We start from the raw sequence: 19,970 nt of genomic DNA on the forward strand, positions 1-19,970 counted from the left end.
ACTTCGACCACGATCAGTCCTTGCGTCAATAATGAACTTGATTGCTGCTCGAAAATTTCTGCCATGGCCTTCAGTACGCTCTTAGGATAAAAACCGACCCCTCGAAGTCCGCCTATCCGCGTCGTAGTAATCTTTTAGTTTTTCTATGTTCTTCTCAAGTCCTTTGGCCGATGATGTCGAACCGACCTGGTCATCTTCAATCCTTATCTTCGACTCGTACCGGTTGTGAACATCATCCCAAGTTGTTGCTTGAAACTTAAGCAAGCTCTCCTTCAACTTCTGGGAAGTGTCTGAACCTCTCAGATTCAATCCTTTGGTGAATGCTTCAGCTGCCCATTCATCCGGGATGGCAGGAGCAACATTCCTTTTTTCTGGAACCCGGTGACAAACTCTCGTAATAATTTTGATTCTCCTTGTGCGATTCTGAATATGTTGGCCTTCCAAGCTTGGACCTTTTTGGCCCCGGCGTGAGCTTTAATGAACGAATTTGTGAGCATCTCAAAGGAATTTATAAAATTCTCGGACAGTAACGAATACCACGTTAAGGCTCCCATCGTGAGGGTTTCGCTGAATTTCTTTAGCAACACATATTTAATTTCGTGAGGAGCTAGATCATTTCCTTTCACTGCCGTTGTGTAAGTTGTAATATGTTCCTGTGGGTCTGAATTTCCATCATACTTTGGAACTTCAGGCATTTTGAAATGCTTCGGGATCAGTATTGGTGCAGCACTTGTAATTGAACATACATCTTCGAGTTCGGGCCTTTCAATACTGGTGGTGCACCCGGGATTTGATCCATGCGGGCGTTTACTTCCCTCATGAACCGTAAAAGCTCATCTTTGAATGAATTGTTCTCGTTGTTAAGATCTGATCTACTCCCCCCAGCCCCATCGGAGCCGACTTCACCCCTGGGAGTGTTGTTATTGATTCTCTGTGTTGTTTGGTCTGCGGGAATAATTGGAGGAATTGGATCGCACTTGTTCGCATTATTCGAAGCACTTGATAGTTCCTGCTTGAGTTATGTCATAACCTGATCCTGCCGCATGAGATGGCCTAGAATGATTGCTTGTTGATCTTGCAGGATCCTCATAACATCCGCTACATGCTCCTCGTCAGCATCATCGGGAGTTCTTTCCCGAACCTGTCATGGGTACCGTTGGTCATGCACTGGCATGTCATCATTCCCCTTATTGCGGGTGTCACTGATTGAGTCCTCGAAATGAGGTTGATCCCCTAGAATTTTGGGGTTGTGTGCATCGTTAACAGTGTTATCTACCATTTTTTGCAATTTTTTATAAGACAAAAATTGTCAAAACACATTAGTAAAAGAGACAAAGAACAATTTTATTGCATGGCAGTCTAGGCCCCACGGTGAGCGCCAAACTATTTACCTGTAAAACGGTATAGTTGGATTTATATGCGGTTTCTAGATAAGTGAACTAATTTGATCCTAAAATGATATGATAATTGAAGAAATACACAATACTTAGCCTTAGAAAGTAGATGAAATAGCAAAGATGACGATTCCGTAATACGGTTCCCGAAAATAATGATGAGATCTAAAAGCAAGAGAGTGAAATTGTATAAAGCTTTATATAGAATATAATATGTGTTCTTGCAAGAAATTTTGTGTGTTTTACAATGATAACTGAGCTCACTATTTATAGCTATGTCTAGGGAAGAAGGTCCTAGGATCGTGCTCTCCTTTAATGTCAATTTTGAGTGTCATTGATGAAGATGTAATGTTGAGCGTAAATGCCAAATTCTTTGTAACAGACTGTTGCTCTTAATGTTATAGAATATTCCTTAGTAAATGCTACCAGGCGCAGAGTATTTAGTACACTTTTATGAACATTATCCGTTCTGGTGACAAGCGCAGTGGCTGTGTTCGGTCTTCAGCCATTCCATCTTGGATTCCACGTATCCTCCTTTTAGTCATGTAATGACCCGGTCGGTCATTTTGAGAGTTGTAGCCCCGTTCCCTCATTTACTGCTCCTTTCGTGCCCTAAAGTTGTTATATGACTTACCGGGTTGGTCGGTTTGGGTCCGGAGAGATTTCAGAGTTAATTGAGACACTTAGTCTCTTAATTGAAAGCTTAAGTTGAAAAAGTTGAGTGGGTGTTGACTTATATGTAAACGACCCCAGATCCCAGTTTTGAGGGTTCCGCTAGCTCCGTTTAGTGATTTTGGACTTAGGAGCGTGTCTAGATTATGATTTGGAGGTCTGTAGTTGAATTAGGCTTGAAATGGCGAAAGATAAATTTTTGGAAAATTTGACCGGGAGTGGAAGTAGGTTCGTGGTGTCATTTGTGACTTGTGTACAAAATTTGAGGTCAATCAGACATGATTTATTAGGTTTCGACGTCGTTTGTAGAATTTGGAAATTTCAAAGTTCATTAGCCTTGAATCTATGTGCGATTCATGTTTTTGATGTTGTTTGAGGTGGTTTGAGAATTTGACTAAGTTCGTATGATGTTTTAAGACATGTTTGTATGCTTGGTTGAGGTCCCGGGGTCCTCGGGTTGATTTTGGGTTGTTAACGGACCAAGGGTTGAAGTTGAATAATTGCTGAAGATTTGCAATTGCTGGTGTAATCATACCTGCGGATTGGGAATCGCAGATGTGAGCTCGTAGAAGAGAGAAGTGGACCGCAAAAGAGGCCAGGAAGGATTTGGGCAGAGGTGGCAGATGCGGACATGTGGGCGCAGAAGTGCTTGCGCAGAAGCGGGAGGACGGGCGCAGGTGCGGGCTGGCGCGTAGGTGCGATGGAATTTTCCGCACCTACGATTTGCGCAGATGCTGTCCAGGGTTCGCAGAAGCGGAGGCAGCTGGGTTAAGTGATTTCCGCAGGTGCGGAGTTTTCACCGCAGAAGCGGATTTTAGGACCGCATGTGCGGTTTGACTGGGCAGAACATATACACATAAGGGCTCGCGAGTTTCTTCATTTTCTAACATTTTGAGCTCGGATTTTGGAGGTTATTTAGAGGACTTTCAAGGGGATTCTTGAGGTAAGTTCCTTGTGTTCATCTTTTTTCAATAATTATGTTCCCCAATGATTTTCCACCTAGTTGGTGTGTTTTTGAGGTGCAATTTAGGGGTTTGAGGCTAGGGAGTTGGAGAATTTATTTTCGGGATTTGAATAGACATTTGGTGTCGAATTTTGATGCATTTGGTATGACTAAACTCGTGAGTGAATGGACTTTCGGGTTTTGTGATTTTGTTGGATTTTGAGACGTGGGCCCGGGGGATAACTTTTGGCCAATTTCAGACTTTGGCTTATAATTTCGTATTTTTCTTGTGGAATTGATTCCTTTAGCCTATATTAATTGTATTGTATTGCTTGTGGATAGATTCGGGATATTTGGAGGCCGACTTATGAGGCAAAGGCATATTAGAGTAGAATTTTGCCCGGATTGAGGTAACTAACAGTTTTAAATATGGTCTTGAGGGTATAAAATCCCGGATTACGCACTATGTAAATTGTTTTGGAGGTGACATACATGCTAGGTGACGGACGTATGGGCGTGCACTGTAGAAATTGTGACTTGGTCCATTCCGTGAAAGCTGTAAAATTGAATAACTTATTGTTAGCCATATGCTCTCCCTGTGATATAGAACATTGACTACAAATTATGTTAGAAATCATGCCTAGGCTATGTGATTACACTGTTGGGATCTGTAGAGGTCGTGTAGTTGTTGAATTATTTGCTAATTGTTGTTTTGTACTCAGACACGGTTTTACTTACGTGTCATATCTGAGTCTCTTCTTGTTCTTATTGATTCATTGTATTATCTCTGTTTGGGCTGATATTTGCTTTCATTGTTGTTACACATAGCTGCTATATGTCATTATTTGAAACTTTTGAGAGGTACTATATCCAAATTTGTCTTGAACTTGGCATGTATAAAACGATTTGACTTAAATTGTTGGATTTGAAAGCAGGTCTACTTTCTTGTTGAGATCACTGAAAATGAACTATAATTGTGTAGCTCGTCACTATCCTTCAGTTGCTTATTTATTATTATTACTTACTGAGTTGGGTGTACTCACGCTACACCCCGCACTTCGTGTGCAGATACAGGTGTTCTCGGTTATAGCGGGTGTTGATATTTGAGCAACTGATCTCGGAGACTATCGATGTAGCTACATGGCGTTCGCAGTCCTTGACTCTCCTTCATTATCTTTATTTACATTTCAGTTCTTATTCCTTAGGCATTATAGTAGACTGTTCCCGGTATAGATGCTCATGTACTCGGTGACACCCCAGTTTTGGGAAGGATTTGTACTATGTTGTGGATTTATTTATGTTTTTAAAAGGTTTTTCTTAAATATTAACTGCTTCCGTATAATTTTCAAAGATTTTATTTTGTCGAACTGGTTGAATAGTTGGCTTGCCTAGTTCCACGATAGGCGCCACCACGATAATTGATTTTGGGTCGTGACAAGTTGGTATCAGAGCCTAGGTTACATAGGTCTCACGAGTCATGAGAAGCTTTAGTAGAGTCTTGAGGATCGGTACAGAGACATCTGTACTTATCTTCGAGAGGCTGCAGAACCCTTAGGAAATTTCACATTTTAGTACTCTTGTCGTGCAGATTGTTGATTCCGATAACTAAACTTCTGTTATTCTACTCTTACAGATGGTGAGGACACCTACTACTGGGTAGGATGGACAGCCACCAGTACCACCAGTCAGGGCCGCGAGAGGCCGAGGCCGCGATAGGGGCAAAGGTGCAACTCGTACAGTAGCTAGGGCGGCACCTGCAGATCCGCCAGTTGCCCCAGTTCAAGAGCAGGTTCCAGTTGTGGATAAGCCTGTGGGACCAGCTCAGACACTACCCGTGCCCATTGTGATTCCAGGACTTTAGGAGGCCTTAGCTCAAATTCTAACTGTGTGCACCAGTCTTGCTCAGTCGGCATCTGTTCTGGCCGTAGCAGCCACTTTGCAGGCCGGGGAAGGTACTTAGACTCCCACCGCCCGCACACCAGAGCAGGTGATACAGTGACTCCAGACATCGGGGGCACTACCAGCCGAGTCGGTTGCAGCTTCTCAGGCCCATGTGGTTCCTGTTATGTCTGATGATGAGCAGCGGAGATTGGAGAGGTTTGGGAGACTCCAGCCTCCATCTTTCAGTGGTACAGAGGCGGAGGATGCCCAGGGTTTCTTGGACAAGTGTCATAGGATTCTTCGTACAGCAGGTATTCTGTAGGCCAGTGGGGTCTCATTAACTACTTTTTAGTTCTCTGGGGCTGCCTTCAGTTGGTGGGGCTGCCTTCAGCTGCTCAGGCCCATGTGGTTCCTGTTATGTCTGATGATGAGCAGCGGAGATTGGAGAGGTTTGGGAGACTCGAGCCTCCATCTTTCAGTGGTATAGAGGCGGAGGATGCCCAGGGTTTCTTGGACAAGTGTCATAGGATTCTCCGTACAGCAGGTATTCTGTAGACCAGTGGGGTCTCATTAACTACTTTTCAGTTCTCTGGGGCTGCCTTCAGTTGGTGGGAGGCTTATGAAATGCGTAGGCCGGTCGGCACAGCACCACTTACATGGGAGGGGTTTCCTGTCCTCTTCTTGGAGAAGTTCGTGTCTCAGTCCCGTAGAGAGGAACTGCGCAGGCAGTTTGAGCAACTTCATCAGGATGATCTGTCTGTGACACATTACGAGATGAGGTTTTCTGAGTTGGCTCTTCATGCAGTCTTGTTGGTTCCCACTAATAGGGAGAGGATTAGGAGGTTCATTGATGGACTCACGTATCAGCTGCAGTTTCTTATGACTAGGTAGAGGGTGTCAGGTGCTACCTTGGTTGAGGTTGTTGATATTTCTCGGCAGATAGAGATGGTCCATAGCTAGGAGCTGGTTGAGAGGGAGGCCAAGAGGCCTCGTAGATAGGGTGGACCCAGTGGTGTTCCTTCTGGGGGTCAGTTCCACCATGGCACAGTCACCACCTACTCTGCCAGCTCGGGGTAGGGCCTAGTCAGCTAGAGGTCGCCCTAGAGGGGGAGGCTGATTAGGTGGTGGTCAGGCCCGATTCTATGTTATTCCTGCCAGACCAGATATTGTTGCTTCGTATGCAATGATCACAGGTATTGTCTCAGTTTGCCACAGGGATGCCTCTGTATTATTTTACCCTGGTTCCACTTATTCATATGTATCATCGTATTTGGCTTATCATTTGGATATGCCCCGTGAGTCCTTAGCTTCATCTGTTCATGTCTTTATGCCCGTGGGCGATACTATCGTTGTGGACCGTGTATATCAGTCCTGTGTGGTGACTATTAGGAGATTGGAGACTAGAGTTGACCTTTTGCTGCTTAGTATGGTGGACTTTGACGTGATTTTGGGCATGGATTGGTTGTCTTCATGTCATGCCATTCTAGATTGTCACGCTAAGACCGTGACATTGGCGATGCCGGGATTGCCAAGGATTACGTGGAGAGGTCCTCTGAACTATGTTCCCAGTAGAGTGATTTTATATTTGAAGGCCAGCCGATGGTTGGGAAGGGTTGTTTATCTTATTTAGCCTTTGTGAGGGATGTTAGTGCTAATACTCCCACTATTGATTCTGTCCCGATGGTGCGGGAGTTTCCGGACGTATTTCCTACTGACCTGCCGGGCATGCTGCCCTACATGGATATTGACTTTAGTATTGATTTGGTGTCGGGCACCCAAACCATTTCTATTCCTCCATACCGTATGGCACCAGCTGAGTTGAATGAGTTGAAAGAGCAACTCCAGGAACTCCTTGATAAGGGGTTTATTAGGTCTAGTGTGTCACCTTGGGGTGCACCAGTTCTATTTGTGAAGAAAAAAGATGGTACTATGAGGATGTTCATTGATTATAGGCAGCTGAACAAAGTTACTATCAGGAACAAGTATCCATTGCCGAGTATTGATGATCTGTTTGACCAGCTTCAGGGAGCGAGGGTGTTCTCCAAGATTGATTTGAGGTCTGGGTATCACCAGCTGAAGATTCAGGGCTTGGATATTCTAAAGACATCCTTCAGGAACCGTTATGGTCATTATGAGTTCTTTGTAATGTCATTTAGGCTGACCAACGCCCCAGCAACATTCATGCATCTGATGGACAGTGTGTTTCAGCCTTATCTCGACTCGTTTGCTTTAGTGTTCATTGATGATATGCTGGTGTACTCTCGTAGCCAGAAGGAGCATGCCCAGTATTTGAGGATTGTGTTATAGAGGTTAAGGGAGGAGAAGCTTTATGCCAAGTTCTCCAAGTGTGAATTTTGGCTTAGCTCAGTGGCATTCTTGGGACACGTGGTGTCCAGTGAGGGTATTCAGGTGGATCCAAAGAAGATAGAGGCGGTTCAGAGTTGGCCCAGATCGTCCTCAGCTACAGAGATTCATAGCTTTCTTGGCTTGGCCGGTTATTATCGTCGCTTCGTGGAGGGTTTCTCGTCTATTGCATCGCCCTTGACCAAATTGACCCAAAAGAGTGCTCCTTTCAGGTGGTCGGATGAGTGTGAGGAGAGCTTTCAGAAGCTTAAGACTGCTTTGACCACAACTCCAGCTCTAGTTTTGCCATTAGCTTCAAGCTCTTATCCAGTGTATTGCGATGCTTCTCGGATCGACATTGGGTGTGTGTTGATGCAAGAGGGTAGAGTGATTGCTTATGCTTTGTGCCAGTTGAAGCCTCATGAGAAGAACTACCCTGTTCATGATTTAGAGTTAGCTTCCATCGTTCATGCATTGAAGATTTAGAGGCATTATCTCTACGGTGTATCTTGTGAGGTGTTTACGGATCATCGGAGCCTCCAGCATTTGTTCAAATAGAAGGATCTAAATTTGAGGCAGCGAAGATGGTTGGAGCTGCTAAAGGACTATGATATCACCATTCCGTATCATCCTGGGAAGGCCAATGTGGTGGCCGATGCCTTGAGCAGAAAGGCGGTGAGTATGGGTATCCTTGCATTTATTCCTATTGGTGAGAGACCTCTTGTAGTTTATGTTCAGGCCTTGGCCAACCGGTTTGTGGGATTGGATATTTCGGAACCCATTCGAGTCCTAGCTTGTGTGGTTTCTCGGTCTTCCTTATTTGATCGCATCAGAGAGCACCAGTATGATGATCTTCATTTGCTTGTCCTCATGGATAGGGTTCAACACGGTGATACCAGAGATGTGACTATTGGGGATGATGGGTTATTGAGGATGCATGATCGAATTTGTGTGTCAAATGTGGATGGTCTACGTAAGTTGATTCTTGAGAAGGCCCACAGTTTGCGGTATTCCATCCATTTGGGTGCTGCGAATATGTATCAGGACTTGAGGCAACACTATTGGTGGAGAAGAATGAAGAAAGATATAGTGGGATTTGTAGCTCGGTGCCTTAACTGTCAGCAGGTGAAGTATGAGCATCAGAGACCAGGTGGATTGCTTCAGAGGTTAGAGATTCCAAAGTGGAAGTGAGAGCGTATCACCATGGATTTCGTAGTTGGGCTCCCACGAACTTCGAGGAAACTCGATGCTATTTGGGTGATTATGGATCAGCTAACCAAGTTTGCGCACTTCATTCCAGTTGGTACTACCTATTCCTCGGAGCGGTTGGCTGAGATTTACATTCGATAGATTTTCTGCCTTCACGATGTGCCAGTGTCCATCATTTCAGATCAAGAAACGCAGTTTACATCACAGTTCTAGAGAGCAATACAGCGAGAGTTGGGCACTCAGGTTGAGTTGAGCATATCATTTCACCCTCAGACGGACGGACAGTCTGAGCGCACTATTCAGATATTGAAGGACATGTTATGCGCTTGTGTCATTGATTTTGGGGGTTCTTGGGACCAGTTTCTGCCGCTCGCAGAGTTTGACTACAACAACAGTTACCAGATGAGAATTCAGATGGCTCTGTATGAGGCTTTGTATGGGAGGCGGTGTAGATATCCGGTGGGTTAGTTTGAGCCAGGAGAGGCTAGTCTATTGGGTACTGACTTGGTTTAAGATGCTTTGGACAAGGTTAAATTGATTCAGGAGCGGTTTTGCATGGCGCAGTCTAGACAGAAGAGTTATGCCAACAGGAAGGTCCGTGATGTGTCTTACATGGTTGGGGAGAAGGTTCTGCTGAAGGTTTCACCCATGAAGGGTGTTATGAGATTCGGGAAGAAGGGAAAGTTGAGCCCTCGGTTCATTGGGCCTTTTGAGGTACTTCAGAGGATTGGGGAGGTGGCTTAAAAGCTTGCCTTGTGACCTAGTTTGTCGAGTGTGCATCCAGTATTTCATGTTTCTATGCTCCGGAAGTACATCGGCGATCCGTTTCATGTTTTGGATTTCAGCACGGTTCAATTGGAGGGTGATTTGACTTATGATGTGGAGCCGGTGGCCATTTTTGATCGGCAGGCTCGAAAGTTGAGGTCAAAGGATATAACTTCAGTGAAGGTGCAGTGGAGAGGTCAGCCCATTGAGGACGCTACTTGGGAGATCAAGCAGAAGATGCGGAGTAGATACCCATGCCTATTTGAGACTCCAGGTATGTTCCTAGACCCGTTCGAGGACAAATGTATATTTAAGAGGGGGAGGATGTAACGACCCGGCCGGTTGTTTTGAGAGTTGTAGCCCTGTTCCCCCATTTACTGCTCCTTTTGTTCCCTACAGTTGTTATATGACTTATAGGGTTGGTTTGAGAATTCGACTAAGTTCGTATGATGTTTTAAGACATGTTTGTATGCTTGGTTGAGGTCCCGGGGGCCTAGGGTTGATTTTGGGTAGTTAACGGACCAAGGGTTGAAGTTGAAAAATTGCTGAAGATTTGCGATTGTTGGTGTAATCGCACCTGCGGATTGGGAACCGCAGATGCGAGCTCGCAGAAGCGAGAAAGGGACCGCAGAAGCGGCCAGGAAGGATTTGGGAAGAGGCCGCAGATGTGGACATGTGGGTGCAGAAGCGCTTGCGCAGAAGTGGGAGGACGAGCGCAGGTGCGGGCTGGCTTGCAGGTGCGATGAAGTTTTCCGCACATGCGATTTGTGTAGATGCGGTCCAGGGCTCGCAGAAGCGGAGGCAGCTGGGTTAAGTGACTTCCACAGGTGCGGAGTTTTCACCGCAGAAGCGGATTTTGGGACCACATGTGCGGTTTGACTGGGTAGAACATATAAACATAAGGGCTCGCGATTTTCTTCATTTTCTAACATTTGAGCTCAGATTTTGGAGGTTTTTGAGATAATTTTCAAGGGGATTCTTGAGGTAAGTTCCTTGTGTTCTTCTTTCTTCAATAATTATGTTCCTCACCAATTTTTCAACTAGTTGGTGTGTTTTTGAGGTGTAATTTGGGGGTTTGAGGCTAGGGGTTTGGAGAATTTATTTTGAGAATTTGAATGGCCATTTGGTGTCAGATTTTGATGAATTTGGTATGACTAGACTTGTGAGTGAATGTGCTTTTGGATTTTGTGACTTTTCTTGGATTTCGAGACGTGGGCCCGGGGACCGGCTTTTGGCTAATTTCGGATTTTGGCTTATAATTTCGTATTTTTTTGTGAAATTGATTCCTTTAGCTCGTATTGATTGTGTTGTATTGCTTGTGGCTAGATTCGGGGCATTTGGAGGCCGACTTACGAGGCAAAGGCATATTGGAGTAGAATTTTACTCGGATTGAGGTAAGTAACAGTTTTAAATATGGTCTTGAGGGTATTAAACCCCGGATTACACGTTATGTGAATTGTTTTGGAGGTGACGCACATGCTAGGTGACGGGCATGTGGGCGTGCACCGTAGAAATTATGATTTGGTCAATTCCGTAGAAGCTGTAAAGTTGAATAACTTGTTGTTAGTCATATGCTCTCCCTGTGATATAGAACTTTGACTGTAAATCATGTTAGAAATTATGGCTAGGCTATGTGATTACACTGTTGGGACCCGCAGAGATCGTGTACTTGTTGAATTATTTGCTAATTACTGTTTTGTACTCAGACACGATTTTACTTGCGTGTCATATCTCACTTTATTCTTGTTCTTGTTGATATATTATGTTATCTCTATATGGGCTGATTTTTATGATCTCTAAGAACCTAAGAGACTGGAGAGGTCGGCGACTGAGTTAGGTCCTGAGTGCCGAGCTGTAAGTTATACGTATGTTTATGGACCGGGTTGCATGCCGCAACGAGCCTTAGGGCGGTGTATGTATGTATATATATATATATATATATATATATATATATATATATATATATATATATATATATATATATATATGTGGATCGGGTTGCATGCCGAGCCTTATGGCTATTTATTTGGGATCAGGCTGCACGCCGCAGCAACATAGCACTTGGGCTGAAGGAGCCACTCCGGAGTCTGTACACCCCCAGCGAGCGCAAGTACCTATCGAGTGTGAGTGTTGAGGGCTGAGAGCCGAGTGATGAGCTATTGTGATAGAGTAAGTGATTGTTGCCCTGAGAGGCGGTATTTTCTTTCATTATTGTTACACATAGCTGCTATATGTCATTATTTGAAACTTCTTAGAGGTACTATATCCGGATTTTTCTTGAACTTGGCATGTATAAACCGATTTGACCTAAATTGTTGGATTTGAAAGCAGGTCTACTTTCTTATTGAGATCAGTGAAAATAAACTATAACTGTGTAGTTCGTCACTATCCTTCAGTTCCTTATTTATTATTGTTACTTACTGAGTTGGTTGTACTCACGCTACACCCTGCGCTTCGTGTGCAGATCCAGGTATTTTCGATCATAGCGGGTATTGATATTTGAGCAGCTGATCGGGGAGACTATCGAGGTAGATGTATGGCGTTCGCAGGCCTTGACTCTCCTTCATTATCTTTATTTGCATTTCACTCTTATTCCTTAGGCATTGTAGTAGACTGTTCCTGGTATAGATGCTCATGTACTCGGTGACACCCATATTTTGGGAAGGATTTGTAATACGTTGTGGATTTATTTATGTTTTAAAAAGGTTTTTCTTAAATATTAACTGCTTTCGTATAATTTTCAAAGCTTTTATTTGGTCGAACTGGTTGAATAGTTGGCTTGCCTAGTTCCACGATAGGCGCCATAACGACGATTGATTTTGGATTGTGACAAGTCAGCCACGCGTCATATCATATTTTACCCTATACAGTAACACATAGCGGAAGACAATTAACAATCCTAGGCAGACCTTTTCGCATTAAAATTCATTTACATGTTAAAGATCGGATCTAAAATGTACCTCGTGAAGAGAGTCTTGTTTCAAAATTTCTTCAATAGTGCGAAGACTTTATGCGTATCCACACTGAAACCGATTCTTGCTATCAACTCTTTGATCAATGAAACCCTCGAACAAATTGAATAAAAAACTTAAGCTGAAAGTTTTCTCAAAAACTTGTAGTAATAGGACAAGTAAACAATTTTCCGTGTCAAAAATCTCTCGAGAGACTGTGTGGCTCATGGATGCATTATATTTCGCACTTCCTCGTCCAATAGGTTAAGAAAAAAATTAAAGGTCGTGACTTATTGTGCAAGTTCATTGCTAAAATCTTTTCCTAATAAAATATTATATTAATCCAATTGCAAATTGGATTGAGGTTGCCGACAGTCCTTTTTATGGACTTTAGACGTGATTGGACTTGATTCATAAGTCTTCAATTACCATGAAGTGTACCGCAGGAATTCCTTTATGGACATTCCATGTCCAATTTAAAATTGGATCAAGTAGTCTTTATTAATGTTTTTATACATCCCATATATAAATAAATATTAATTATGGTACTAAATACATATATATATATATATATATATATATATATATATATATATATATATATATATATATTTCAAACAAGAGATATAATTTAATTTTCTATTCCAAATAAAAAACTTTAATTTATTCACAATATTTATTATATCCTTTGTGCTAGCAAAGAATATAATAATATTCTATTTGGACTAATATTTTAATTTATTTGATAAAATTAAATTCTTTAATTTAATTATCAAGTAAAAAAATAATTAATCCTTTAGCAAAGATCAGAATACTTGTTAGTGTGCGACCCCATAGGTTCAATACTGAGCAAGTAGTAAATTAATCAGATCAATATACTAATCAAGGGTTGCTTCTAGCAACATTCCTTAACGATCGGATAGAATGAAGTATATAATTTACTCTCAAGAACCCGAAGAAGAATAATGTAGTATTTCCTTCTGTCCTTATAGCTCCGAGTCACCCTAGGATATGGTTCAACTGTCAAATCCTAATAGGCGACCAATTATGTGTTCATGTAAAATTTAATCGATCATTGAATGGCCTAAGAAACTCTTTTCTTCTTTCATTCATCCGCCCTGGCCAAGGTATTAGTTTGGTCGTTTATAATTCATAACAACATGGAGCTTAAACTCATGACCAAGAGTTGTCAGATTCCATCTTGATCAATCACCAATTCTACAAGCATTTGATCATGCACAATATCCTTTCAACTATTGTTCTAGGTCCATAGCTGTCCAGTATCAAAACACAATAAATAACTTGTAAATTACTATGACAATCTCAGGTTAAAGGAAACTCTTACATCACATTCATCAAGAGAATATCCTATTAATAATTTATGGTAATTCTAACCATTAGAAATTATCCAATGAGTCGGTTCAATGATCATATCTCCATATGCATCATCTATCAATGTGATTTAGTTAATGAGATCAACTAATCTTTATCCCATAAAGACGATCACATAAATATTGATCTAACCGAATTACTAATGTCCAAATTAATAACCCTATGATCAAAAATAAATTTGGATTAAATTATGAGAAACTTCACTCTCATTATCATGATCTCCATCACCATGTCAAGTCTTACAATTTAGTCAAGGACCTTATCAAATTAATCAAGCAATTAATAACAATGATAAAAGAATATCAAATGTCATATATATTTTATATCAAATAACATTCACGAAATATGTTCGAATCATCAAATATGAGATTGGATTTAGGTATATCTAATATATCCTTAACAGAAGGAGTGTCAGACCAATATTATCGATTTTTGTATCAGTTCGTTCTTACTTATTCTTTATGAATTTTACCGTTCTGGTTTCCCTGTTCATCGTTATATCCAAACTCTCTTTTCTCACTTGAATTAAAAATATAATAATTTGGTTAAATTTATTAGTCGAAGCAGGAGACAATAGACCTTGATATTCTTGATCATTTTTTTATTCAAACAAAATTATTGAAACGGGTGCAACTTAGTTCGTTCATATTCAATTATCATAATTTTTATTAGATTTTGATAAATAAAGAATTGAATTTAAATTTTTAGTTTTTATTCTATGGATGTGAATTAGATTAAGGAGTTATAGTTATTTTATGCCATTCAAATAAGAAAGAATTTATATGAGTAACATCATATTCAATTTTGAATATAAATATTAAGAGTTCCTACAAATAATTCAAATAAGAAATTATTAGTAATAATTTTTTTAGTTAATTTTAAAGTGTTTAATATTAAACAAATATTAATTGATAATTTATCTAATGCAAAATCTGATGTATTTGTTATTCGTCATTAATGATTAAACAATTTATATTAAAAAAAAGCACATAAATATCCTTAAACTTCTGGTGCATATGTAAAAAAAATTAGAATTAATAATACTCATATGGTAAAAAAAAATTGTCACGACCCAAAATTCCACCACAGGCGCCGTGATGGCACCTAGTCTCTAAGACTAGGTAAGCTGATTTCTATTACATTTTGAAGCCATTTTTTTTTTGAATTAAATAAGTAACCAAAACTAACATCGGAATAAATATGAATATAAAACCTCCCAAGACTGGTAGTACTAAGTCACGAACTCTAACTGAATACATGGAATGATCACGAGGACCGAATATACAATACTGTTTGATTAAAATTTAACATTACAATAAAATGAAAAGACTCCAAGGGACTATGACGACAAAGCAGCTCTTCTTTGAATCCTTACGGTCCCGCTTTAACTCTGCTCAAGTCTGATATCTCCAATACCTGGCTCTGTACAAAAATATGCAGAAGTGTAGTATGAGTACACCACGGTCGGTACCCAGTAAGTATCAAGATTAACCTCAATGGAGTAGAGATGAGGTACAGTCAAGACACTCACTAGTCTAATAACCTCTCCAATATAATATACAAAATATTAGAAAACAGATAGCAATAAGGGAGGGATAAAACAACCAGTGGTATGCGCAGCAAGACAACAAGAATACCATAAATATCACTCAACAATTAATAAATACATGTACGCCTAATTAATTCAAGTTTTTCAAATAAATATCTGTCACATATAATTCTTCCAAATAACTCTCTTTCAAATGTAGTTTTCTCAAATAAATTTTTTTCAAATATAATTCTTTCAATAAATCTTTTTCAAATATAATTTTCTTAAATAAATATCTTTCAAATACAATTCGTTCATTTAATTATTTTTGAATATAATTCTTTCAATTAAAAAGTCACCATGTGACACCTCATTTCATAATCATAAAAATACGGGTCTCAGCCTATTTTTATATTTTCACGGTACCTCGTGCCCATAATTAAATCATCATATTTTCCCGGCACCTTGTGCCCTCATTTCATATCACAACTGCACGGACAATTTACGTGCCAATTATCATTATCATTTCATCACAGCACCTCGTACCCACATTTTATATCACAACTGCACAGACAATTCACGTGCCAAATATCCTCATTATTTACTCACAGCACCTCGTGCCCATATTTCATTTTATAATTCGCTGGCAATGGCCATATGCTCTCAATTTCAACATAAATCAGATTGTTATTAATTTACCAACAACAAGATAAATTGCACAAGGTATAAAAACAAACACAAGCAAATCACAACATCACATGAAAATTATCAACCCCACATCATCACATATCGTCCCTGACAATAGCCACTCTTATCACTCTTATTTTCGCCCTTATCGCTCCTATTGCCGCCCTTATCGCTCCTATAGCCACCCTTATCGCTCTACCCAGACAATATCAATAGCCATACTTATCGCTCCTATTGCCGCCCTTATCGCTCCTATAGCCACCCGTATCGCTCCGCCCAGACAATATCAATATCCGCCTTTATCGTTCATATTGCCACCCTTATCGTTCCTATAGTCACCCTTATCGCTCTGCCAAGACAATATTCCAATAAACACAACAACAACGAAATGCCACCCTTATACCCACATAATATCAACGGTGAAATGCCACCCTTATCTTCCAAAAATAATAACTCACACAACATAATAATTTACACGAAAAATTAATACGGTGAAATAATAAAATCAATTCATATCATAATTTGCCCAATGGCCACAACCAAATTCCAAAGATATATCAAAATCAATTAATTTCACAACAAATAGCTTAAGGCTCCACACAATGTATATAACACCCAGAAATAATCAATAGAGATAGAAATTACTCAGCATAAAGCAAAGCCTTCATTAATGCAAATTTAGATAATTATATTAATATTTTTTCTTAAGCTCGCTTAAATTAATTAGTTGCATAAGAAAATTCATATTGGAATTAATTTTCAAGAAATATTAAACCAACAATACTCACGAAATTTCATAAATATTTCAAGTTACAATCACATCAAATTATCATATAAAAACAAATTCAACAATAAGGATATAGGCATACCAAACAGATGATTTAATAATTTTTCATAATTTCTCAATTTACTAAACAATAATGCCTAAGACTTTAATTCAATGAATTTTGCACGTATAAGCCCGAGTACGTACCAGTCACTTCGCGTACATGGCTTTTCACATTTCACAAATGGCACATAAGACTCAATGCCTAAGGGGTAATTCCCCCACTCGAGGTTAAGCAAGACACTTACCTTTTTGAAATTATGCCGATATTTCAAAATCGTCTTCTTGCTTGAATTGACCTCCGTGCCGTTCAAATCTAACCAAATTAATTGTATAACTTCATTAAAATTTATCGAAAATAATTCTGGATAATAATACGTCGACTTAAAAATTTGTTCAAAAAAGTCAACAAAAGTCAACGCGGGGCCCTCCTCTCGAAACCAAACAAATGTTTTATGAAATCCGAACACCCATTCCGATACGAGTTCAACCATACTAATTTTATCGAATTCCAATAACAACTCGACCTCCAAATCTTAAATTTTCGTTTTCAAATCCCTAAGTTCAAACCCCCGATTTACACCTCAAAAATATGTAATCTAATCGAATTATTCGATGATAATTCAATATTATGGAGTAGAAATGATCACAAGGGACTTACCTCAAGTTTTCCCATGAAAACCTTGATAAAATATCGCCCAACCCGAGCTTGAAATGCCGAAAAATGGCAAAAGCTCGGAACCCCTCTATTTTTCTATTGCCCAGGGCTTCTCGCACCCGCGGTGATTTCTTCGCACATGCGGCTTCGCACCCGCGGTAAATTTCTTCGCACCTACGGCTTCGCATCTGCGGTAAAATTCTTCGAACCCGCGACAAAGTTTTTCGCACCCGAGATAACTTTTTCGCACCCGCGGTGCCTGGTCAGCCCATGCATTTTCGGCTTCCACGATTAATTCCTCGCATCCGCGAGCTCGCACCTGCGGCCCTTTTTCGCGCAGGTGCGATCATACCAGATGCCCAGCTGCTTCAGCTCCTCCTCCAAATCCAAATTCGATCCGTTAGGCATCCGAACTCACCCAAGGCCCCTCGGGACCTCTACCAAATATACCATCAAGTCCTAAAATATCATACGAACTTGGTCAAATTTTTAAATCACATCAGACAACATCAAAAGGACGAATCGCACCTCAAATCAAAATCTATGAATTTTGAACTTTCAAATTCTTTATCTTATGCCGAAACACATCAAATCAATTCGGAATGACTTCAAATTTTGCACACAAGTCATAAATGACATAACGGACCTATTCAAATTTTCAGAATTGGATTCTGACCTCGATATCAAAAAGTCAACCCCCGGTCAAACTTTTCAAAAATTCAACTTTCGGCATTTCAAGCTTAATTCCACGACGGACCTCCAATAATTTTCCGCACACGCTCCTAAGTCCAAAATCACCATACAGAGCTATTGACATCATCAAAATTTTATTCTGGAGTTGTTTGCTCAAAAGTCCGCTTTTCGGTCAACTCTTTCCATTTAAGCTTCAAATTAAGGATTGTTCTTTTAATTTAATTTCGAATCTTTAGTAAATCAAACTCGACCATACCCGCGGGTCATAATATATATTGCGAAGCTACTCGAGATCTTAAGTCACTGAATGGGGTGTAAATTCTTAAAACGACAAGTCGGATCGTTACAAATATACAAAAAATTAGATTTTGAAAACATGTTTAATAAGTGCTATGATTCTTAACGTGTCCAAAACTTTTTTTTCTTTTACATATAGTGCTATGATTTAACTCCAATCTCGTTGGATGTTCAAGAGAAGAAGCTGATAAACAACGTTAACTTTAGATTTAAGAAAAACAGTTACACAATTTTAATAAGGAAAAACGTGTAAGTAAAATCTTATTCAATTTTAGATTCCTAAATGTTAGAAGTTTTTACCTAGTTCAAATAAGAAAAAAATTATTAAATAAAATTTAATTAATTTCAAATTCATAAATATTATGAAAATAATTACTATATTACAATTATATCTAGCGTGAACTCTATTTTTAAAGGATGAAAAAGGCGAACAATATTTCGATAAGAGTCTTCGTACTTTTAACATAATATAGATATAGATATAGATATATTGAAATAGACAAATTTATATTTTTAAAGATATTAATTTCTCTCGGGGAAGAAAAAGGAATTTAAGCTAGCTTATTTCTACAAGATGCTTTTGAGATGATATTAAATAGAATGACAAGCTCCGTGATGATTCATATAGTCGATCCTAACTTGCTTAGAGTTAAGCCGGAGTTGTTGTTATAGTCTTGTAAATGCCGGCTAAATGCCGCATCTCATCTTTCTCATTTGTTTACATTTAATGGAGGTCTGAATCTTAATCATTCAGATATCAATCATTAAGTGTGTTTGTTTTTTAGATCTTAATCTTGATCATTCAGATCTTAACCATTAAGTTTGTTTGTTTTTAAATTTACAATCTCTTAATAGGTACGAATAGATCTTAATAATTAAGATTTATAGCATAGTCTTAATATCATTAAGATGTTATACATTCAAGAATTTATGTAAAAATGACATTTTATTATAACTCCTACACTTTCACCAGTAACTACCATTACCACTGCTATCATCGTTATCTACCGTTATAGATTACCATCACCCTCTACCCACCATCCATTACCATCATCCTCAACTACAACTACCATCGCTGCCAAGCACGAATGTTAGTTGTCTCTACCACTAGCCATTATTCACAACAATCACCACCAACTACCATTACCACAATAATTATCAATAAGCACTATATATTACCATCACTATTAACTACTACTGTCATCCACCATTTACTACTCATAATCACAATCATCAACCAATACCAGCACCAACTACTACCCAATCGGCACCCACAATCACTACTATTAGACATCACCGCCATTAACTAACATAAAAAATTTAAAAATATTTTATTAATATAATATTAAATTAATTAGTACTATATGATTTGAATTTATACTTCTTAATTTATAGATAAAAACAAGTTTTGTACATTGAGATGTAGAGTAAACAAACAGTTTTAATTATTTTCAGAGATTCAGATGTGTGATGACCCGATAAGTCATCTTTAAATTTAATAATTATTTATGTATTCTAAAATCTCAAATAGTACCATTCACTTTCCTCGACTTGCGTGCGTAGTCCGTAAATATTTTCAGAAGATTTTTATGTGAAAAACATTGATTACAAATGTGAAATGGAGCTTCAAAACTAATTTGAGTTGACTTCGGTCAATATTTTGAGCAAACTGTGATGACCCAAAATGTCATATTTAAATTTAATAATTAATTTTATATTCTAAGACCTCGA

The 19,970-nt window shown here is 39.3% G+C and overlaps 1 protein-coding gene and 1 non-coding gene across 2 annotated transcripts; one reads left to right on the forward strand and one right to left on the reverse strand.

The window, feature by feature from the left end:
* Positions 1-5,074: 5,074 nt before the first annotated feature.
* Positions 5,075-5,781, forward strand: LOC138896203 (uncharacterized). Its single transcript, XM_070180990.1, has 3 exons — positions 5,075-5,201; positions 5,243-5,339; positions 5,496-5,781. The coding sequence occupies exons 1-3, from the start codon at positions 5,075-5,077 to the stop codon at positions 5,779-5,781; spliced, it is 510 nt and encodes a 169-aa protein (XP_070037091.1).
* Positions 5,782-18,370: 12,589 nt separating this feature from the next.
* LOC117277305 (small nucleolar RNA snoR97) lies at positions 18,371-18,470 on the reverse strand. Its single transcript, XR_004507579.1, has one exon. It is a non-coding gene; the product is annotated as a small nucleolar RNA snoR97 (small nucleolar RNA).
* Between the last annotated feature and the right edge of the window lie 1,500 nt (positions 18,471-19,970).

The sequence above is a fragment of the Nicotiana tomentosiformis genome, chromosome 7, assembly GCF_000390325.3.
Source record: "Nicotiana tomentosiformis chromosome 7, ASM39032v3, whole genome shotgun sequence".
Taxonomy (NCBI): Eukaryota; Viridiplantae; Streptophyta; class Magnoliopsida; order Solanales; family Solanaceae; genus Nicotiana; species Nicotiana tomentosiformis.

Bases quoted from the DNA above. Each gene is read 5' to 3' on its own strand.
- LOC138896203 (XM_070180990.1), top strand. From the start codon at position 5,075: ATGTCTGATGATGAGCAGCGGAGATTGGAGAGGTTTGGGAGACTCCAG. The intron at 5,202-5,242 runs GTATTCTGTAGG...ACTACTTTTTAG, and splicing joins TAGGATTCTTCGTACAGCAG to TTCTCTGGGGCTGCCTTCAG. The intron at 5,340-5,495 runs GTTTGGGAGACT...GGCTGCCTTCAG, and splicing joins GAGCAGCGGAGATTGGAGAG to TTGGTGGGAGGCTTATGAAA.